Source organism: Cryptotermes secundus, unplaced genomic scaffold (genome assembly GCF_002891405.2).
Source record: "Cryptotermes secundus unplaced genomic scaffold, Csec_1.0 scaffold19, whole genome shotgun sequence".
NCBI lineage: Eukaryota > Metazoa > Arthropoda > Insecta > Blattodea > Kalotermitidae > Cryptotermes > Cryptotermes secundus.
The window spans coordinates 2,110,833-2,135,050 of NW_019729897.1; the positions used below are offsets into that span (position 1 = coordinate 2,110,833).

Here is a 24,218-nt window from a genome sequence, read left to right on the forward strand (position 1 = left end):
GCCCGGATTTGTGGAAAAACAATTCATGGCTTTTGCACCACGATAATGCACCTGCTCACACTTCGTTGCTTGTTCGTGAATTCTTGGCCAAAAACAATACTGTAACGATGCCCCAGCCTCCATATTCGCCAGACATGGCTCCGTGTGACTTTTTCCTATTTCCAAAAATAAAGAGAACCTTAAAGGGCCGTCGTTTTACAAGCATAGATGACATTAAAAGCGCATCGCTGAAAGAGCTAAAGGCTATCCCAAAAATCGAGTTTGAGAAGTGTTTCGATGATTGGAAGAAGCGCTGGCGTAAGTGCATAATATCGAATGGGGACTATTTTGAAGGCGACAACATTAATGTAGACGAATGAATAAATATTTTTTCCAAAATACGGAAATTCCCGTCATTTTTTGAACACACCTCGTATACACAGATTAGTACTGTTGATTCCATCATTTGCACAAAGTTTAAATTTAGGATTTGCTGTACTCATGAAAAGAAGAAATCAGTACAAAAAAGTTAGTGGATTAAACAGTGGTTACTCAAAAGAGTTTGTGTTTCTCACATTTTATTAGAAGAGTTTACATTTTTTCCAGAAAATTGGCATAATTGCCTGTTAATGGACAAAATAACTTATTTTAACCTATTGTCAGTTTATCTCCATTACTGGAAAGGATACTCACATGAGACAAGCAATATCACGTTATAAGAGATTCACTGCAACATTAAGATTCATATTAACGTGAAATTGCAAGCACATGAAGCATTCAGCAGAATTACACTGTAGGTGGGTCATGCCATTTACAAAGTAGTGAATGAGAACCTCTCAAGGTAAGAATATGAATATATGATGTTCCTTAATTATATTGTTTCTAATGGAAAGATAAATTTGTAATGGAAACACCAGTTTTTTTTTTACAATTACTGAAAACTTTTGAAAGTTCCTATATGGCAGTCGTGTTTGGTGGATTTAAGTAAGTGATATGTCGGCCCCGCCATAGCTCAAGCGGTTAGTCGCCGGCTTCCCATCGCGGCGGCCCAGGTTTTATCCCGGGTCTGGTCAAGTGGGATTTGTGGTGGACAAAGTGGTGCTGGGACGGGTTTTCTCCAAGTACTTCAGTTTCCCCTGCCAATCTTCATTCCACCAAATTCTCCATCATCATAATCACCTGGGGCCGGCTACACTAAGCCAATCAGTGGCCGCTGCGCCAAGTGGACCCAGTTGGACTCCACCCCCCACTGAGCGAATTTTAAAAAGAAGAGCCCAAACAGGTTATGTGCATTATGGCCTCTGCGATAGTAATGAGTTTATTATTTCTTGTCAAATTTCAAAGTTCAGCTTCAAATAAAATGACATTAATTAATTTTTCTTCAATAATTATGTTGCTGCTTTGGAAGAATCCTTAGTTTTTAAGCAGCAATTTTTCCTGTTATGTCAGACTGGTCTTCATGCCCTACCATACAGGTATTCACATACAAGTGAGAGTATGTATGCTTCACCATTAACTTCTCTGTGTCTGTTGGAACTTCTTCCAGTACTTTGATATGAGTGAGACATGTGTTGCTTTGGTACTGGAGCATGTTAACAGTTGCCATTCAGTTTAATTTAAATCAGTGCTTCAAGGTGTATGAGGAAGATCAGGTTCTGCCATATCTGAAGCCTGAAAGAAACATGTTATCTTATTAAAGATTGCAGTAACTGAAGAAAGAGTTTAAATCATGATTGGCAGCATAAAATTTGTTTTTTTCAGTTCCTTCTTCTGAAAGAGCAGTGGATAATATTCCAAAAGATTTTAGATTAAATGGAATGTTCCTAATTGTCTGAGAGTAATGAAAAAAAGGTATGTTGCATTAACTCTGCCACCAGGGGGTAGGCAAACCTCTTCCTTACAGCTACAAAGGCTGGTGCTGGTGGGAATTTGAAATGCCAATTATGAATATATTCTGGGCAATTTTGGAACAAATTAATATATTTTGAATACTGATGTCTACCATAAGTTGAAGAACAAATCTTATCCCTGAATCTGAATTAAATGAAAGAAAATTACCATCTGTTTGCTGAAGATGAGGCATCTTCATTAGGGGAAAACCATGTGATATACAGGAATTGATGGTGATCATTGAATTTTCAATTATCGGCTATCAGGAGTCCGCAGAATTATTGAAAATGAATTCAGAGTTATTGTTGTGAAATTTGGTGCTTTTGAAGCTTGCATTAATCTACATCTGGTCGACAGTGATATAGTTATGGCTTACTATATATTACAATTTGTTTGTGAAGAATGTTTCCTCAGTTATACATACATACCACTTGACTGCTTGCCTAAGAGGATACAGAAACTGGCGCTATTACATTGAGACTGCGAGACTGCGAGCCAGCCCAGCAAACATGATTATCTTCAAAAGGTGTGAAATAGAAATGCAACAGAGAAAGAAAAATTGCAAGACAGAAGTTCCATACTTGTTTTAAGAACAATGGACCTAGTTTCATGGCAACTCATCCGTTTGCAGTGCATATCATACACGTGTTTTTGTCGTATGTGCCAGAATTCTAATAAATTATTTGATGAATTTTACATTGTTGTAACTATGTTTCCACCCCACTTCCTTCTTCATATGTGTTTTTGGTAGAGTTCTGTGAAATGTCATGAATTGGGAAGGTAAGATAAGCATAATGTCTCTATTGTGGAGTGTAAATATCATTGTCACTTGCCTCTGATTTCTTCCATGTTGTTATCTGCCTGAGTTACCTTTGAAAAGTGATCTGGAGGTTTGTTTATTTTATTCACAGTGACAACATGGTCAGCATCTTTATCCACAACATTCAGTTTATGAATAATGGTTTTGTATGTGGCATCCTTCTAAGTCCAGTTAGTATAGTCTTTCAACTTATCTTTCCACAAACGTTGTGTATGATACAGTTAAATAGATTATTTAAGAAATTCTTTTGTCCACTGAAGACCCATGATGGGAAGCTGTGTTTATGAATATTATATGGTTTAGCCCACACATTTAGATTTGTCTGTGCAGATAAAGTGTCAAGACGATCTAGCTTTACTTAGACTGTTCAGTTAGCTCACATTGAGATCTGTCTGCACAGACATGCCTCAGTATGTATGGCCACCTTTACTAAGAAATGGTCTGTCCACTACTTGCTGCGTGCTGACAAGTCCCACCCACATTTTGCCCATAATTTGTTGCATGTGATTCCTTGTGAAAATAAACACATTGGTTTGTATCGAGCATAAATAATATATTTCACACATGAAGCAATTACATTTGCATCATTGCATATGTATGTACACCATGGTGTGGATTGTTCCAAATGCCATGGCTGTAATATATGCAACTTTTTGATATTATGCAAGAGATGGTTATGCATCAGCCATTATATTTAACCCTTAAGTACCCAGGCTTTCTCCTTGAGACTGCAGTGGAAAGCTAAATAGTGTATGTTTTGTTTTAGTTGATATTTGTGAGAGCCAGTGTTTCTACCTCAGAATAATTCCCCCTATTACTGTGGTTGGCAGTATCTGTCATTGTAGGTAAATTACTCTTGTTTTTGCAAGCTTCATACCTGGCTGTTAATGTTACAAACAGTATTCTGAGAAACCCACACACACTGATCTGTAGTAATCAGAATTCTGAAATCTATCTTGAGAAGATTAGAAGATGAAGAAAAAGTTGATGTGGATGAATGTGAAGAAGATTGCAGTTCTTAGTGAATGTGGTTCAGTTTGTGAAGTGGGTGCACTGGTTACGAGTACATTGGAAGTGGCATGAAAAGGAACGTACCAAGGACAGAGTAGTTATGAAAGTGTTCAATCATTTATGCTTCTGCCAGCAGTTTTTATGGGAAGACCAGGTTAAGATGGTCATCAAGCTGATCTAAAATTAGACAGCTTTTATTCTGTGTAATTCATAAAAGAACAGTTCACAAGAGTCCTGATTTGAATTCACAAATCTGCAAGCAAAGCAACTAAATTTCCACATGGAAATCGGTGCAAAATCGCTGACTCACTCATGAGCGTTGATCTTAAATCCCGATGAGGTCATTGAATTTTTTCAGTTGACCTAATCCTTCCAGCCTTACTATGGCCCTGGGGTCGACTCAGCCTCTAACAGAAATGAGTACCAGGAATTAATTAAATAATTTTCCTGGGGAATAAAACGTGGCCAGCGCGTAAGGCTGACAACCTTACTGCGATCTTTGAGCCGATTGTCTAGATAATGTGGGACCCTCAACGTCTCACAACCCAATTGGCCTTCATGGCCTGCTACAGGGATAGCTTTACTTTTACTTAATATAGTTACCCTTTCCTGAACACACATCAAGCAACAAAGGTAACCAATTTTTTTAATATTTCAGATTTGTAAAAAAGAAACTATATCCTGTGCATTGACAGATGTAAAAGAAAATTGTTGTGCTTAATTACTTATGCACCACACCATGACACCTCCAGTTAGTCCCGATGTCAAGAAAATGTGGATTGTACGTCCACCCCCCCCCCATATGCCTTAATGGCGTAAGGCCTAATTAGTTATGCACGTGGACAGCTTTACTTTTACGACGCTGTGAGACGTGTGGGGAATGGAGGTATAGCTCCACCATTCTAATCTTGACATTAGGTGGAGGCGAGTGGTCAGCTTCACGCCCCCGTTGCTTTGCCACCGGAGTTGACAGCTCCCCACACCCCCTGGATAAGAGGCTGCGTGTCTTCAGAACCTATGTGGACGCCGTAGATTAGAGGAAACTTCTCGCCTTTGCCGGAAATCGAACTCTAATTCCTCGGCCGGCCGTTAGCCTGGCACTGTGCCGACCAAGCTGTGTATATAAAAATAATATGTGTGAACATGCTTACAGATGTGTTTAGTTCTGTCCTGAATCCTGATAAATGAAATGTGAAAAAATAGTGCTTTTGAATGACTATTAACGTATTGTTAATGAGAAAAATACGCGGTAGTCTCTAAGAGCATCACTTGGTTACTACTAGTGTCCCTCTAACAACCCAGGTACTGAAGGCTTAAGTATAAAACGCGTGTTATGGTAATGTCTTGTATGAACCAGGAACTTTATAGTCTAAATTAGTGGACATCTCTTAAGTTTGTAACATACCTGGAAACGAGCCGTAGAGCGCCATTGGTGTTACAGTAGTGGCAGGCCTCGTCTTGTTCGTCACAATCACAAATCGAAATCGGGACGTGAATTTAAGCGATATGCACCGATGAATTGTCCATACCGCCTGCCGACTCCACATGGCGTATTATTTCTAGCTTCATATTCAGTACGCGCGCTCCCGTTTTGTCGCCGCAAATAGTGATTTTCAAAAATTTGCAGTCAGCAACCACCGAACACAGTAGACGTTTGATGTGACGTCAAACATTCCCGTGTATAGTTGTATTCCAAAATTTCGACCGGAAGATGGCGCATAGTGCTTTAGTAAACTAGAATTTATGTTGGATTTGACTAGCCAAGCCACGGTATACACAGAAACAATTGAACTGGAGACGAAGTTCAGGGGAAGACACGTGATATACCTTTGTCTGCATTTAAAACTTGGAGGGGGTGAGCAGCTAATAGCTTACATTCTGGAATGCGAACTTTCTCCTAGATAAGGGTAGGACAGAAACAGTGGCCTTGCGGGTTGCTACGCCATTTCGGAAGGAAAAGCTACTTTTCGGAAGAACGTATTCAACGTCCCCATTTCAGGGTCAAGGATTAAGCCAACCAAAAAGCAGGAGGTAAGCATAGTCGATGAAGAAAATTTGTTGGGAGTGGTGAATAATTAGGAATCGCTTGTTATGCCGGAAGAAGACCATTGTTTTATATGATGGGTTTCCATATATGTAACGTTAAAAATAGACGATTCCAGTAGTTTTGTCGCTGTGTCAAGTCGTTATAATCTGTATTCGTTCTATCGCAGTTTCGTTGTACTTCGTCAGGTTGAAGGCAATGGATGCAAGATTTGAGGCTCTCACAGCGATGGTTACGAAGAGTTCTGTTTTCTGGGATATAACGCCTTGTAGTCCTTTGAAATTCAGCTGGCGTTTCTGAGGAACATGTCGCTTCCATCTTCAGGGTTGAAGAATAAGGCAAGCAAGAAATCACTATGAAGCAGGTAGCAATGCAACACTGAAGATGGAGGCGATATATTCCTCAGAAACGTCGGTTGACTTTCAACGGATTACATGACGTTATATTGCCGAAGATAGAACTCTTTTTAAGTTGAGAAATGTTAAGTGGTAGTGGAGTAATGCTAGAATGATACAGATGGCATAAAGATGTCGGTTTAATAAATAAAATGAAGGAAGCATGGCCTTTCACGATTAACAAGTTATCTATAACTGTTATCACAAAAGTGCATGTTAAGAATTAAGAATTAGTGCATGCATGCCTTATAATCTTTGGCAAAGATTGTAAATTATGTGTGTCATCTTTAGGTAGTTTTGACCATCAAGCTGTGACTTCCTCTCTTTTGGGTCAAAATATTTTACTCAATTCTTGTTTTAATGAGATGTTCCAGCATGTGACTGCTAGATAAGGCCAGCACCTGTACTTTCATGCTCATTTCTGTTCACACACTTCACATATGAAGAATCCTTTCATTGCCTACACTGAGTGTATCCTTTCTCTAGGTGGAGTGTATGTTTGTTTTCAGTCTGTTGTTCATTCCAGTCTTGCTGCAGGGATTTCTTTTTTGTTCTTAAAAAATTATGGTGAAAGGGTTAAATGTTACCTGAGAATCTTGTCCAAATATAACAAACTTAAAGGCATAATGGTTAGCTGTTTGATGACAGCTATGTTATGTTTACAGGCCTGCTAGAGGGATATGACAAACTCTGCCTTGCTGCAAAGCAGCTGGCCCCTTTGCTACAGCAACTGGAGACTGAACACTTGCATCGGTTCAACCTTACATGGGAGGTCCTAAACAAACACCTGTATCAGAGTTGTGTGTATACTGACCCTCTTGTGCAGAACAATCTGCCCCATTACATAGGACAGGTGAGTACAGTGATGGTATTATTGGTATAATATTGAACAGTATCTGTATAAAACAAGAAGAAGCTTTTGGATTGGTCACAACAAAAAGGAATTAATTTGGAAGAAATTCTAGAACATTTTTGTTTTATTTGAGTCACTAATTGAAGGTTTGAGATGCAGAATGAGTCTTCATTCCATCAAATTCTCCACAAATAAGAATGTAAAAAATTGTAACTATTGTAATTTTAATCTACTTATATATCAAATTGTTAATATTCAGAATTAACTTGACTTGTCATATATCATGTACAATGATCTACAGTGACGAAATAAATCAATCAATCAAAATGATAATCTTTTATTATTTGGAGTTTTTGTTTTAGGTGGGTTCATTGTATAATGTACTTAATGTGTTGGTCTATAATCATCACCTGCCATTTTTAAATCAGCACTCACAAATTTCCATACTTGGAATAGCACTTCATTCCAGTCATTGTGTCACATGTTATTATCCAGTCTGGCTATCGGAAGTTCCCCACTGAAACTTTCTTTGTTAGAGCCTTCTGCCAATGTGTCAACATGGTGTTGCTGTGGAAAACTGTTCAGTCTTTAAATTGTTTCTTTGAGGGGGGGAAAAAGATAGAGATGAAAATATCTTATGGAACATGCACTGCACATTGTTAGTTAATCCAGAGTTTTGAGTTGATATTTTAATGGTTTGTAAGGAAATTTCGATACTTTAAATATCATAATTTTAAAAAATCACTACTATTGACTTAAACAAGCAAGTGTTCAACAATTTTTACCGTGCTGTATTGTGCTGTGACTGAGAAGATTGCAGGGGGGCTGTATAAATGGTTTAATCTAAAAAGGCAATTGTATTGCCCAGACTCAAGAAAATGTCTTATTGCATAATAGGTTTAAATATAAGTAACGGCAGATATAAATGTTTCGTAGCGTGAAATGTAGAGCAGATTTTTTGCCATTCCAGTTACGCAGTGTGACCGCAGGGAAGAATCAAACCTATTCTGAGTTGGTGCACCACTACTTGGCATTTGATGATGAAATGACCCTTATTGGAGCTATGTGGAGGGACACAGAAACACTTGTTATTGAATATAAGTAAGCTTTCTACATTAGTATGTTGTTTATTTTTGGAAAATTGTTCTCTCCCTAAAGTGATATTTGTCAGAATGGATGCTAGCACTCAGTAGGATAGAGTGGAGTGGAGTGGAGCCCACGATGTCTGATGTTCATTTAGCACTCTGCTGGTCAAGAAATGCCGCACTTTTTATAGTAACTGAAGGATGATGACTGTGGTCAAAACGCCCTACCTCACACCTTCAACTACTAACACATATAAACATAATTCTTAGATCCTCCTTTATCATTTATTGGGCATGTTGGCTGACTTTTTGTTATAGTTTAATATGTTCATGGTGATGACTGTTTGGACTGTGGCCTTCTGGGTTATGATACCGTGTAACCTTGTAGGTGCATATCAGTGTTCAGAGAAACAAGCTGCCTGCATCCTTATGGTCAGAGTGAGTAGGGTGAGAATATTGTTAGGTTGTGTTGACTAATTGCGAGGACAGTTGTGGCCACATCCACGGGAGGGGGAGAGGAGGCTGAGCCCAGTCCATGCTATTAGAGGTAATGAACCAGAAATGTGAGAAAAGGAGTGTCCTTTCCTGAACCCGTATTAATCATAACAGCAGAGGCATAAAATTGTGAGAAAGGAAGGTGGTCACTCTGGTCCAAGAGAAGGGGAAAAGAAGTGTAGAACCTGGTCTGGACCAGTAGAGGAGAGAAGTGGAATTGTGAGAAAAGACCTCCATTTTCAGGGCCAATGTGATTGGGAAGTGGTAAGTGAGAAAAACAGCTGGGGGGTGGTGTCATTTCAGGAGGAGGTGTCTGTCCTTGGAGTCCTTCAGGAGGTGAATCAGTAAGATACTTTCACTGCTTCTTAAGGAGAATACTTGTGCATGAATATAAGGAAGCATCCTTCAATAATGTGTTGTTTACTCCTGGAAAATTAAAACTGTTGCTAACCCTGACTGTATGAAACAGAGTCTTTGTGGGCTTATCATCATATAACTAGCCAAGAAGTTTCCAGCTTTTATGGAAACTGTTATTGCTATGTTCAACTTAACTTCTTACAGATATAAACATTATTTTGTGATCATCCCCTTTTCTCATCAGTTGCTGAGCCACTAGCACGCTTGTTTGCCGCTTGAACTATATTTATAATGCGTGAAGATTTCCTCTCATAGACTGTACTGACTTTGTGTCTCATAAGCATTAATACAGTAAGTAACTGCATTAACTTGGAGCCAGGATAGCGCAGTCAGTATAGCAACTAGCTACTGGCTGGACAACAGAGGGGTCGGAGTTTGAGTCCTGGTGGGGTCAAGAATTTCGCTTTTCCATGTCTTCCAGACTGGCTCTGGGGTTCACCCAACCTCCTATCCTATGGGTATTGCAGGATCTTTCCCCGGGGGTAAAGTGGCTGGGGTGTGAAGCTGACCACTCACCTCCAGCTAGTGCAGAGGTCAAGAAAACATGGGTTTATACATCCACTCTCCTATATGCCTTCATGGTGTAGTGCTGACTTACTGAAATACAGGGACAACTTTACCATTTTACCTTATTAACTTGAATAATGCACACCCACATTTTCAAATGTAGAATTCAGGAGAAAATAGCGGCTGAATTGTATTCATAGTAAAACATTCCTTTCAGGACTAACAATATTGATTATGAAGTTATCCAGAATAAAGAAACACAATGTAAATAACAATATATTATCCCAGTATTGTTTAAGGTAATGTTATTTTATGTAAGGAATCTGTAAAGTGGCTTCGGAAAATATGGCATTACTTAATGATAGCATTGGGAAAGATGTGCTTTTTAATTATATCAGACAACTAATGAGAATGAAGAATGAAATAAGAAGAGTAACCATGTTTCAAGTGTTGTTTCTATGGGTCACAGTTGCATTATTTTAAGACAACAATAAAAACTGTTTCTCTCTAAATGTAAGCTTTCTTGCTCAGATTGTGGGCAAGTGTCAGCCCAGAGTTGCAAGTGAATTCTCATGTTGTGATTTGGCTGTCAAGATACAATAGCATAGACACTGTCATATGATTTCATTTGATCACGGCAGTATCCATTGGATATTCATTTTGTTCAGCACAGAACTTAGGACAGCAATTACTTTTCTTTCCTATATTATAGTCAGGAGCAGGCTACCTTGAAAGCAAAGCAGCGTATGCTGAGGGAAGACTGGGAGCTGTTCAAAGCACAACGAAAGCTTATTCACCAGAAGATGTGGAATAAGACTGCAAGGTATATTAAAAAAAATCACACTTTACTTGCTTTCAGAGCTGTTTAATACTACAATGTTATGTCTATATTACAAACAAATTATTACATGTTCTGAAGGGGAAAACGCAGAATATTGACACAACTGAAGAGCCTTGTTTAATTCTCTATATGACCACCTTGTTGAATCCTGCAAAAGTCATAGCATGAGCCAAGAATGTGGCTCAAGCAGTAATGCTCCTGCTTTGTATTTGGAAGACACCTAATGAAAATCTTGGCCAGGGCACCAAGTATCAGTGGTGTTTCTGCTGTGTGTTTGCAGGCATCTGTGGTATTATATGTATTTTCTTAATGCAACTGACACCTCTAAATTTATACAGAGAGTGGGACTGTAGGTCATAAACAGTGCCTTCAACATGTCTCCACACATGTAAAGCCCATTTGTTTTTCTGCCATTGCTTTGATATGTAGTTCCTTTTCTGTATACAGAGACAAGTGGATAACATTTAATGAATATATAATAAATGGAAATTAGTAATTGATTTTACATTAAAATGTTTGATGCATCGTAATAGAATATTCAGAGAAAATAGTTAACACAATTTTCATATGATGGCCGATGTAACCAGTTATTTAACACTCTTTCTTGAGAGGAAGGGTTCCTGCTCATCATTCTCCCATAACCCACTAAGTTTTAAACCACTGATTCAGCTTTAATTAATTTCATTATGAAACTGCAGTTATCCATTTTCATATTTTTCACATTGCGCCACGGGAAGAAAACATCTCGGAAAGAAGTGCTAATACCATGGGATTTAAGTTACTGTAAAGATAATTCTTAAAATTGGTTGAGCTTTAATATTTTTTTCTTTTGAAGTAAAAAGGCAAAGAGCATGAAATTAAAATTTTCATTGATGAGAAGTTGTGTGAGCACTTCATGTAGCACTTAACTGGTTACCAAAATACAAGTATGTAGACCACAAGAACTATGTTGTGTAAATGCAAGAAACTGTGTTATGGTTTGCTTTTCCAAATACTGAAAATCAGGAAACAGTATTCATCATATATTGTTCTTTCATTTTTATAAATCAGATATAATGATCTTCAAATTTGGCATGAGAGAATAAATATGAAGATGATGATTATGAGGAGTGCTAATTGCTATTTGGCATATTTGTGAAAACACCTAGCATATTGGACTTGAAAGGATTCTGACGATGGTGTGTCTGTACAGAACTATAAGGTTTATTTTGGACTCTATCCATCATCTGGTGTGTATGTTTGTCTTATATACCAGATGATGGATAGTGTCCAAAATAAACCTTATAGTTCTGTACCTAGCATATTACTTAAGACATTAAATTTGGAATGTATTATGTCTTAATGATATAGTAGTTTTTGCTTTCTTTGCTTACAACCCTGATAATTAAATGACATATTCAGTATTGTTAGAAACCTTCTTTTTCTGATTTTATCATTGCAAAAATAGAGGGTAACTTTAAATTCAGGCTTGTATGGTAATTGTGAAGGCAGAAGCATGTACAATCCAGTCATCAATTTACAGTGGACTCCGAGAGTTTGATGAGCATTTCATGACAGTAGCTAGCCGTGGAGGCCCTACACCAGGTCCTGGACCTGGTAGCCCCAGAGATAGTAGTCCTGATGATGATACAGGAGGTTCTGGGGGCTACTGTCCTGGCTGTAGCTCTCGCAGGGGCTGTCCATGCGATGAATGTGCTGTGACTCATCTTCTGACCTGTGGTGGTCTCATCACACCACCAGACTCTCCAGGACCTCTGTACAGGTAATAAATAACTGCATATTCTTGCTTAATTCCTAGTTCTGTAAGTACAGATTGCCCAGATGTGCTAGAGAATGGTTTCCTCCCATCTTCAATTACAGAGACAGTTGCTGTCAACCTGAGTTTCATAAAGCCAGTAGATTTTAAACAATGAACATAAATTATGAATTTCATAGGCATATCATAGAAAACAGCCCTTTTACTGGGAAATGTTCCTTGTTTTAAATTTCCATGGTAACACATTGCTGCTGGCAAATTTTCGAAGACGCCATTTTACAAAACTCGCTGTGCCTGAAGTAATCAGCATATGTAGTGAAATGAAACGTTCAACCAAAAGAGTGCTTATAGAATCTCTTGTAGCTTTTCATAATTCCTCAGCCACTCTTTCAAAAACATCTACAATGTGTTTATAAACCTGTGCAATCAGTGTGCCTAACTTGTGTTTTGCTTTTGTTTTCCATAGGTTAGATGGTTGATGCGTGAACAAAATGGTGTTTGAAGAGTACTGTCTTCTGGGTTGTTGTACAGCAGTCATGTCAAACATGCGGCCCGTGGGCCGCATGCGGCACCCATAGCCACAAAGTGCAACCCCCCAACTTTTAGAGCTAATTGATATTAAAATCAATATTAAAATTTTAGTAGAAATATTTTTTGTAAAGACAATTTTCCAACAGACCAGAAGACAAGAAGACTCACACAGACATAAATTAGCAGGCTGCAGGAAATTCAATGTTTTGCTGTTTCTAACATAATTTCTTGTGTAATCTCTCTTTTTACATATTGAAAAGCTGTTTGATACTTGTCAAAAATGGCATTCTCTTGCTTTTTAAAACTGTAAGATATGTGACTTTAGGTAATTATATTGAAATTATTCCTAAATAATAAGTAGAATTAAATTTCCTTGTATCAAAATCTAATGTATATTTCTATTTTGAAGTGCGGCCGTGGACTATTATTTATAGGGCTGAGGTGGCCCTCTGTACAAGTTGAGTTTGACATGCCTGTTGTACAGTGTATTCTAGTAGAAGTGTAGCTTGCTTGTTGCTTATCAACCCTGAAGATGGAGGCAGTGGGTTCCTCTGAAATGTCTGTATGCTTCTACCAGACTACACAGTATCACATCCCAGAAGATGATACTATTCATGGTTATCAATGTGATAATCCTAAATCTGACAAAACAGTATCTGTTGCTAACAGTAATTTAGAAAATAATACAAATGTGTTGTATGACAAAATACATTATTATATCAGTGGACTTATGAAAGCAATTTGCACCAGATACTGTGATATAACAGATGTCCCCATCTTATATGTAGTTAACATTTAATAGAAATTGTTTTCTTGTTTCCAGCCATAAAGTTGATGTCATACAAGAGTATCGAGTTGAGGGTGAGGGGAGCGAGCAGCCCCCAGAATCTCCGTCAGAGCCAGACATTGTGAGTGAAGGTGCTGTGGGGGGAGGAGAGGCAGAAGGAATGGAGCTTGCTTCATCACAGCAGCAGAGTTGCGAGTGTCATGTGTGCACTGCTCCACTGACACCTGTAAGCATGCTTTTGGAAATATTGTCATTAATACAGTGAACGTGAAGTTCTGATACACATTGTATACATGGATTTTTTAATGAAAATGGTAGAATCACCTAGCAAAATATTAGCAGTACTTTTCAAATCATGTGTGCCACACCAAAAAGTTCAAAGGAAATTTAATATTTTATTCAGCACTACACTAACTAACAATTAACTTCATAACAATGATGAATTGAGTCATTTGTATGATATAGTTTGTTTCAGATGACCTGCAGAATGTATTCATGAAGTCTGTCATTGTGTGTGGTACAACTTACGTGTAAATTTAATGTGTATAACTTCACAACAGTGATTAATTGAGATGTTTGTAGGATGGAATTTGTTTGAAATGACCTGCAGAATATGTTCATGAAGTCAGCCATTGTGTGTGGTACATGCTACATGTATATTTAATGTATTACGTAGGCTTATCTCAAGGTCAGCCTGTTTTGAGGTTTTGTTCAGAGATAGTTTCAGGGGGTGGAAGCCTCACTTCAGATATTTAAACAGTGTTGCTTCTCATTTTATATTTACTAGATGTTTCTATATGAAGCAGGTGATGGTCGATTAAGATCTATGTGCAACCCTGTGTGTCCATGTGTGTGAGCAACTGCAAACAAGCTCACATATTTGTCCTTTTCTTCCTCCTCACACCTTTACTGCAGATGGTGCAATCTGCCAGTGCAGTCCCTCTTAAATATGCAGTGAAATCCCCATTCAGGTTTCCATAGGAGAGAATTGATTTGAGCAATGAGAAAGTTTTGTGATAAATCTTGAAATTTAAGCAGTGTTGCTGCTGTTATTTCAGATGGATCTGATGGAAAGCTATGAATGTCACTCGTGTGTTCCTGGAGGAGCATCAGCTGTCAATATGAACCTCCATGCAGGGGGTTTTCATTTATACCCACATATCCATGGTACTGGAGGAGGTGAGTTTGTTAATAGTTCCACAAATTATCCTAGTTATTTTCTGTACTTCCCAAGTAAGCATTTATACTGTATTTATGTACATACTTTACAGTTCCTATTTTTAGTCAAGAAATTTTATGTTTGGTCTGATTCTGTTTGTACATTCTAAAAGTGCTTGGAGTATTTGAGTAAAGGATGATTTCTGAGGATATTACTAATATTGTAGGGTTACCTCTTCCCCTGGAATCAGGTACTTTATTGAGAACTTTATTCTATAGCCCTAGACTCAGTCCCTCTATATTAATGGCCCATGGAGATGTAGTCGTATTTTGACCTGCATGGGTCCATATTCAGCATATTCACACCATCCCATTAACTGGTGGAATTCTTCATTTGTCACCAGAAGACACACCTGATGAGAGTTTGGAGCCCCTATACAGGTTATATCAGTACAAAACTGATCTGGCATTGTTCATAGTTTCTGTACTTTTGCAGAAATTTTCTGATTGGTTAAGTAATTTTTGATTCTGTAATATTTGTGTAGGCTATAATTTTTTGAATAAGTATGATTATGCCATAATTACTTTATTGTTATTTTTAAGTGTTTTTAGTTCACTCATGCACCCAAAGTTAAAAAATTGGTGCAAAGACATTGCACATACTGACATGTATATGATTGACCATTACTTTAAAAATAAGATTGATTACTGCATGGTAGACCATTGTTGGTTGCTAAATACATTAAAAACCCCATCTGACGAATAAAGCCAGTTTTTATAAAATTCGACATTGTGTTTGGGTCCTAGTATGTGCTCTGTTATATTCATGAATATGTCACCTGTCTAGGTATATTTAGGGAGATGATTTTAATTCATTATTGAAATTAATTAAAATTGTGAGCGTTTTAAAAAAATCTCCATTTAGTGTTTTGGGGTCAGTCTGAAGGACTGCGTGTTTGGAGCCAGAATGTTTATATTCACTAGGCAGTGACCTGGGATGGATGAACTCTTGAATATGTAATATGAATAAAATCCATTGAAATGCTAGTGCTGGTGAGGTACACATCCAAGCATAATTACATACAGACAGACAGCATACTGAAAAGTGGATATTTACCCACATATGTTTTCTTGTATGGTGCTGAAAAATAGTTATTTCCAGCAAAATGCTAAAAAGGGGTTTCCCTGTGATCATTGGTTAGTAAGTAGATGCCTGGAGAAAGCTCTTGAATATAATGTACTCTTTGCTTCCTTCAGTCTGATGTAATGTAGATGAATGTGGCAGGATTGGGGGCTACTCCTGTGATGAATGTAATTATGGCTCATTTGTATCATGGAAAGTAATGCTTTGTAAAATGCTTACAGGTGGTGATGCTGGCAGCCTGTATCCTCACTTGTACAACATTCCGCCTTCCATTCTCACACAGCTGGGCTCTAAACATTCACGCCTTGGTGTTCACCTTCAGGATCAGCTTCAGGTAAGAATATTATATGAACAGAGGAATTCCTCACAGAAACATTAAGAACAAAGGTGGCGTGGTGGTTTTATAGTATGACACTGGATTCTCATTCATAGGGTTCTGAGTAAGATTCCTGGTCATATCTGTATACAGATTCTTCTGCTTTGAAACTTCATCTATCAAAAAATACAACTTTGGGAATGTGAAGAATCTAGAGCCCGTTACTTCCATTATGGTTGGGAATCTGCGTTAAACTGAGGGCCCATTATTCTCATGAACACCCTATCACTGGGTATATTGTGATCTGTCGTGTGAATGGTCCCACTTCAGAAGCGTATTCTGCATCCATGTATAGACGGACAGAGGCCAGAAATGTCAGACAGACTAGTTGGAGGCACTAGAAACCAACATTTAGAACTTTGCACATTAGTTGTAAGGTTACTAAATAATGTGATTTGTGGAAAAGGGTAGTGGGATCGTACACAAATTTATGTCCTCTTAAGTGTCATAGCAAAACTTAACCTCTGTAAATGCATAATTTTTTGTTCTTCATTATGTCATAGTGTCAAAATATCATTTAGTATGTAATCAGATGGGTTATGCCGTATCATAGTTGGTTGAGGCTCTATGTTACAAGCCAGAAGGTCACGGGTTCAGTTCCTGATGAGGTTATTGGACTTTTCAGTTGATCTTATCCTTCCAGCCGCACTATGGCCCTGGGGTCAACTCAGCCTTTAACAGAAATGAGTACCAAGAATCTTCCTGGGGGTAAAAGATGGCTGGCACGTAAGGCTGACAACCTTACTGCCATCTGTGAGCCAATTGTCTAGAAAATGTGGGAGCCTCGGCCTCTCATAACCCTATGGGCCTCCAGGTCCAGTTACAAGAATAACTTTACCTTTTGTGGAGTCAAACAGAATGATTGTTGAAGGTGAATCATGAATTGAAAAGGATTTAGAAGTAAGCAGTCATGATCTGATTGAGGTGCTATCTCAGCATTTGCCTTGAGGGACTGAGGAAGACCACAGAAAACCTCACTCAGGAAAGCTGGTGTTCCAACCAAGATTCACATCTAAAATCTTGTGAATACAAGTCCAGAGTGTGACTCCTACACCAGCTGGCTTGACTGATTACATGCTGAGTTAGGCATTTTTATTAAAACATAAGTCAAAATTCATTAGTAATGCAAGTGGTGTAAGCACAGAATTTTAATTTTATACCATAAAAGGAAGCTTTTAATTACAATTAAAAATGGTGTTGGTGTTTAATAACAATTACTTTCGCAAATTCTGCAGTGTACAGAATTACTACATTGCATTTCATGTATGTAAAGAAATCGACAGCAGTTCACTATGCATTCAAGATTTCTGCTTTGTGTAGTGTAATGTACACATTGCATTACATGATGTATTTTTGTTAAACATTATTTTTTTTTGTTATTATCATTATCTTACTTTTTGTATGGGAGGGGAAGGTATTAGAAAAGAATCAATGTTGACAGCAACCATAGGATAGAATAGAGATTCTAGTTGTTGATGCAGTAACGTTCACATTGTCTGTCTGTGCATGCTCACGCATATCAGAATGAGACTTCCAGAAGCAATAGTTTCTGTTCCACATTACTGCCTCCACTTTACTGTTTTGTTCGATTTGCGTATATGAAAATGCAGTTTGCTATTTTATCTTTTTTCTTTGTTTAAGACCTTGGTTACAGACCTTAATTATATCATTTTGTATTATATTTGTATTTTTCATATGGTGAGCTGTCATATTCAGCGAGAAAATTTATGGATGTAGTGTGACTGAAGAAGTGCTATGGTTTGTTAACATAAGTTAATATAATAATTCATGGTCAATTCCATGAAAAAAAAATGTCAGATAATTGCTGTGATGTGACAGAGTTACCAAGCAGTGGTATGTTGTAGGCTTGTATAGGGGGGAGTCCTCAGTTTGAATCTCAGGTGGGACGTATTTTTTGTTGCTTTCCTCAATCCGTCCAGTAGAATGCCAGGATATTAACCTGATTAAGCCATGCCCACTTTATTCCAGCTCATTCACCAGTAATTTTTTTTAATGCTAGTGGGTTGGGAGTAAGTCCCTTGTACTGTGGCCACTTCTGGCCTATTGTACCAGCCCCAGATGATAGGTGACGGTGATTGTGGAGCAGTTGGTGGAATGAAGATTGGCAGGGTAAACCGAAGTACTCGGAGAAAACCTGCCCCAGCCCCACTTTATCCACCACAAATCCCACTTGACCGGACCCGGGATCGAACCCGGACCGCCACGGTGGGAAGCCAGCGACTAACCGCTCGAGCTATGGCACGGCCCATTCAGCAGTCATCTTACTATTTTATGCTGTATAGTCTGAAATAGCGACAGCATTCTAAAACAAACTATAAAAGGAATGCTCGATATCCATTATGTACCTTTCCTTCTACTATGAGAACAGCTTCAAAACTAATTGGCATGAGTCATGAGGAAGTTTGTGAATTTACAGTTAATGTTTTTGTAAGATTATGCGGGTTCTAATGGAAAGTGTGATGTTCCAGTTAACAACAGGTGCTGAGGCTAAGGCAGCTCACTTACTCCATTCTCAGCTGACAAGTCCTGCAATGTCCACTGTGGCTGATCTGCTACCATTAGAGGCTCTTCCACCACCATCAAGTCCTCCTAGGGTTACCAATACAGCAACTCCTGTCCCAAGCCATCCCAAACCCACAAGCAGCCCACGATCATCACCTTCTGCACCAAAAACACCCACATCCGTCCTACAGCCACATAAACAAAACTCTTCTGCGATGGTATCAGTTGCCACAAAGGAAAGCATTCCAGTCTCAGAAGCCTCAATAGCAAAATTGGGGGCTCCGTATAGGGAGCAAAGTGGAAATGGGAAAATCACAGTTCAAAACTTGCAGAGTTCTGCTTCTACACAGACAAGCCCTAATAAAGCCAAGACTCACCTCCAGCAACATGTTGGAGTGGCTCAGCAGAAGTCCCTTGGGGGGATGACCGCCCAGGCAACACTACCACGACAGCAGCTCTCTCAGAACTTTGTCCCTGTAAAGAGGGGTCCTGCTGTTGCTGCGTCCCAACAGCCATCAGCAAATGGCCATCACCACCCTGTGAGTTCTGTGAGTTCCTCAGTCAGGCATTCCACAACACAGACTGCCAGTCCAGCAGGGCACTCCCATGCCCATGGTCACCAGCCTCTACCTGATGTTGTCAAGTCCGCTGCCACAAGCACAACACCGCATCGAACAACAGCTGGTTCTGCTGCTTCTAAGGTTCCTGCTCATTTGTGCCACAAGAGTCTCAAGAACGGAGGAAGTATTGAACCAATCAAGCGAGTGGCATGTACTGACTGTAAGTTTACATTTAATTGGACATGGTATCCTAATAATGAAGCGTGTTTAACTAGGTCACTTAATTTAGTGCATGTTAAATAATTAAGAAGGTCAAACAAAAGGGAACAAATGAAAGAGGTGAGCCTTTAGTTCTTTTAAAGACAAAGGAACTTAAGTATATAGTTTTTTACTTTCTGAGTATTACCAACCATCATTTTTTTAAACAGCATTTTGGAGACTGGACTCAGCATCTGTCCTCAGATAAAAAGCCTACTTTGTGGGCCCAGTAGATAGAGCTGAAGCATCACAACATTGCTTTAAATAAAAACAGGGCACTGGATAATGTCCAGAAAGTGAGTAAGTGTATTAATATACCTTTATTATGAACTTTTATGAATTTAAATATATTGGTTTTATTTAAAGATCCAGACAGTGAGGTGGTTGACTTGGAGGATTCATCAAGCCAAGATGACACTTGTTCAGAACGTTCTAGTTCTACTACCACGTCAACTCAGCGCGATTCTCGCCACTGCGATTGCTGTTACTGTGAAGTATTTGGCCATGGCATGGTGAGAGCTTTTTGTGTACACATTAACAGTAGTAACTGGTGCTTCTGTGAAATACAGGTGCTTTATTGATGCAGACTGAGGGAAAAATTTGATGATTTCATATTTAATCCTTTCATTGTTGTAGGCAGAAATGTTACATAGAATGTACAGAATTCTAATATCAGTATTTTGTTCTCAGGTATTCCAAAACAAGAAAAGAAATGTTAGTTTTAGATACAAAATAAATTTTAAACATGGAAAGTAATGTGATAATTGTATACAGGAATAGTCCTTATTTATGCATGCCTAAGTTACACTTTTTGATCCAAGGTTTTATTTCAAAACTGTAGGTGTAACTGTATATAGGTCATCCTCTTCTCTTTCTTGTAATATCAGAAATGCGTAACCCATCCTGAGTGTGCATCTAACCCATTAGCTTGCACATCCAGGAAACAATTGTAAGCGCAGGTAGGCATTGAAGTATAAAATAGGATAACGATCTGATGGAATATATATGTGTGTGTGTGTGAAAGTATTTTAAAGCCTTTTTCATCAGCCCCTTGATCTATTTACAGAATGGACCATCTCTCAATGCTTTATACCTACACAGTGATTTGACAGAAGTGTTGGATGTTGACATAATTAAATACATCATAAAATATGCAAACTGATTACATGGTTATGAATATCAAACAAGAATAACCATATTTGCAAAGTGAACTTGAAATCTATGATACAAACAACTTGTTCTGCTGAATATACCACCCCAGATGCATGTGTTATCTCATTAATGGCACTCTGGTGCATACATTTTTTTGTTTTGGGTTAGCTTCATCTTCTCATTGGTTTTAACAGAAGCATATAGAAAGGTTGACTTGGTAACACAGGTCATATGAAAAACATAACTGACAATATGTATATCATTCTTAATGCAGTAGGTCTAGTTTGTGTCTTCATGGCTGGTTTGATCTCCATTGTAGCAATTTTGGCACTGGTTTTGATTTCATGGCTGTAAACTGATACCTTATGCGTGAAACATATTGTTTTATATTTATTTTTTATTGTCATTGCATCATCATCATCGTAAGCGCTGCTTCCTGTGCAGCTTATATTGTCTGTTTTTATGTATGATAGTATGTGATAAATGACAGTTAGGAGAAATCCACACTCTTCTAGTTGTCACATTTCTATCAGTATTTAAGCAGTATTTGTCTAAATGTATGATTCTTTTGTCGTGCCTTTAACAATATAGGATTTTCCTCAAATTTGATATAGCTCCCTAACCAAAATATAGTGACATAAAGAAGCCACGTGGTTTCAAAAATTATGGCTGGAACATGAAGTTTACAACTCCTCTCCATCTAACCCTAAGGTGAAGGGTGAATGGAGCTTTACCTCCACATCCCTTGTGCTGGACCTGAGATGCGAGTATATGGTGTGTACATGGCATGAAGAATTCTAGTCTGTTCTTCTTTCTTTTTACAGCCATCTGTTGCCCCTGTGAGTCGCAATTATCAAGAAATGAGAGAAAGACTAAGACTGCTTCTCACAAAGAAAAAAGCGAAGTGTAAGATAGGTGGTGCTGGGCCTGGTGGTACCAGTGGGATAGGAAGTGCTACAGTACCACAAGCTGGGGCAGCACCATCACCTGGTACAGCAGAAACTGCAGTGAAATTGAATGCAGTGTCTGCTGCAGGAGTCTCGTCTGTACCTTCCCCAGCAGCCTCGGGCCCAGTTCTTGCCAAGCAGGCCTCGGCTGATTCCCTTCCACAGCCTGTAAAAGACCCAAGAGACCTGGAAGCATTGCTAGACTTCATTGAGGGGAATCAGTCTAGTAAATGCAAAGATGCTAAGAAAGCTGCCAAGAAAGCTAGACAGAAACAGAAAAAGGTGATTGCTTTAATATCAGCTTCACTGTTTGTCAGAATAGTTACTAACCCATGTGAGAGATGAGAGCTTAAAGCAATTTAGTACCCAGTAATACTGTATTATGGCAAGTACTCTTTGAGTATTTCATCTTTGTGTTCTCAGCCTGAAAACTGACTTCTAGCTGAGGTTTTTTTTTATACATTTTCCCAAGTTCCTACAGGAACATACTGGGATTGTACTTCAAAATAGACCACTGCCACTTCCTTCCACATCCCCTCTGATTCATTACTTGCTGATAGTTCACCGGTAGTTTTGTATGGGTGTGAAACATAGTGTTTGGCATTAAGAGAAGAACCTGGCCTGAGTTTTTGACAACAGGGTGTGGTGAATGTTTGAACCAGTGGGGTTGAAGCTGGAGAAAACTGCATAATAAGGAAATCCATAATATGTATTGCACACCAGATGTACTATAATAATCAAATCAAGGAGGATGAGATGGATAGGGTATGTAGTATGAATGTGACGCATGCATACAGGGTTTTGGTAGGAAAACCTGAAGGAAAGAAGACCACTAGGTAGACCTAGACACAGATGGAGGGTAATATTAAAATGGATCTTAGAGTGATAGGATAATGGGTATGGACTGGATTCATCTGGCCTGGGGTAGAGATCAGTGGCAGGTTCTTATGAACACAGTAATGGACCTCCATTTTTTTTGTAAAATGTTGGGAATTCCTTGAGTGACTGAGCAACTGTTTGCTTCTCAAGAAGGACTTGGTTCTATGGAGTTATTTTATGTTAAAATTTGTGACTAGACAAGATATAGAAGAAGTTTCATTAGTTTTTCTTAAATTGTTTTCTTTTACTGAATCTGTATGTTCAGAGGTATGGTAGTCTAGAATACTTTAAAGCAAACTACATGTTCGCGCACTATGGCCCTGGGATCGACTCAGCCTCTAACAAAATGAGTACCAGGAACCTTCATGGGGGTAAAGGCTGGCTGGCGGGTAAGGCTGACAGCCTCACCGCAATCTGTTACCCGATTTTCTAGAAAATATCAGAGCCTCAATGTCTCATGACCCTATGGGCCTCCATAGCCTGTTACAGGAATAGCTTTACCTTTAACTTTTACTATGTGTGTGTTAATTTATGTGACTATTCAAGTGTATGTGAAACCTAAAACACTTTAGTCAGATAAATTGTTTAGTGGTTTTGTTGTATTCAGTTTTGACACTTTGAAGTTTGTATTGTATCAGATTTTATTCATGTTTTTCATTATATATTTCTGTTTCCAGTTGGAGGAGAAGGAGAAGAAAGATCAAGAAGAAGCAGAGAGGCAGAGACTTGAAGAGCTTCAAACTAAAACACCAGAAGTTACAATTACTGTAGTCAATTCTTCCGGTTTACATGGCGTCGGTTCTAATGCATCTTCCTCATCACTGCAAAGTAACTCTGTGAGAGGAAATAAGAATTCAAAGAAACAAAATTCAGTGTTGGTAGAGCAGAGAAATGACAGCAAGGAAGAGGGTGTTTGTGTTTCTAGGGAAGCTGCTCCTACGCGTGTGACTTCTTCAGCCTCACAGCAGCCTCCTCAAATGGTAACCATCAAGAGGGTGATGGAAGGCAATGGAAGTGAACCTACTGTAACCATCACTCTGAAGGGGGCTACACCTGACAAAGACAAAGTCCTCTTCACCTTGGTCAATGGGCAAGGTGACTACCGTACGTCCAATAAGTTTTTTCACTCTTACAATTCAGATGTAGTGTTATGGGTAGTACCATGTTTAGAAATTGGCATTGCAGGATCATCATCATCATCAGTAATCTGTCAGACGACAGGTCCACAGTCTCTTCCAAAACAGTTTCTCCACTTAATGCGATCTTCTGTTTTTGGAAAGAGACTATCCAGGAAAAGTGATAATGTGGTAGTTTTTCCATTTGCTTTCCACATCGCAGTACAACAGCCGTACAACAAACCACTCTGGTCACGCCTGTTGTTATACGAACTTGAACCATCTCGAGCATCATTTGCTCTGTGCTTCAAGTCGCTGCTGATGACGCTGCTTCCGGCATCAGTTTTTGGTTTTTGGTGTCTCTCTTCGTCTGATGCCTACCCTTTGACCTGTCCAGCAAGGGAGGCCCTGCCAGTAGCTACGCTACCGCTGGTATAGCTCTCAGGGTCCTTGGCATACTCAAACCCCCTCACCACGATAAGGTGGAGACACCAAGGAGGGGGCATTGCAGGATATCAGTGTAAAATTGTGCAAGTAGGCTGTATGAGGTGTTTTGGAACCTTCGCTGTGTAGTTTTTAAAATTACAAATGTTTGTTTGTAGCTTTGTCCATCTTCTGACTGAAATGCTGTTTTGTTTGCCCCGCACTACCTAATTCTTTTTGAGGGAAATTGCGCAGCTACCTGTGTGAAGACT

General features: G+C 38.8%; 1 protein-coding gene across 2 annotated transcripts in view; it reads left to right on the plus strand.

Moving 5' to 3' along the window:
- The window catches only part of LOC111865666 (protein FAM193A), a 41,512-nt gene that overhangs the window by 14,777 nt on the left and 2,517 nt on the right, over positions 1 to 24,218 (plus strand). Inside the window, exons 5-15 of one of the 2 annotated variants that reach the window (XM_023853861.2) lie at positions 6,805 to 6,992; positions 7,963 to 8,093; positions 10,209 to 10,319; positions 11,860 to 12,099; positions 13,448 to 13,637; positions 14,470 to 14,590; positions 15,935 to 16,047; positions 18,579 to 19,392; positions 19,797 to 19,942; positions 21,407 to 21,811; positions 23,086 to 23,512. In XM_023853861.2, coding sequence (XP_023709629.1) covers positions 6,805 to 6,992; positions 7,963 to 8,093; positions 10,209 to 10,319; positions 11,860 to 12,099; positions 13,448 to 13,637; positions 14,470 to 14,590; positions 15,935 to 16,047; positions 18,579 to 19,392; positions 19,797 to 19,942; positions 21,407 to 21,811; positions 23,086 to 23,512 — 2,886 coding nt within the window. The remainder of the gene's footprint in view (positions 1 to 6,804; positions 6,993 to 7,962; positions 8,094 to 10,208; positions 10,320 to 11,859; positions 12,100 to 13,447; positions 13,638 to 14,469; positions 14,591 to 15,934; positions 16,048 to 18,578; positions 19,393 to 19,796; positions 19,943 to 21,406; positions 21,812 to 23,085; positions 23,513 to 24,218) is intronic. The other variant, XM_023853862.2, reaches the window with a different exon arrangement.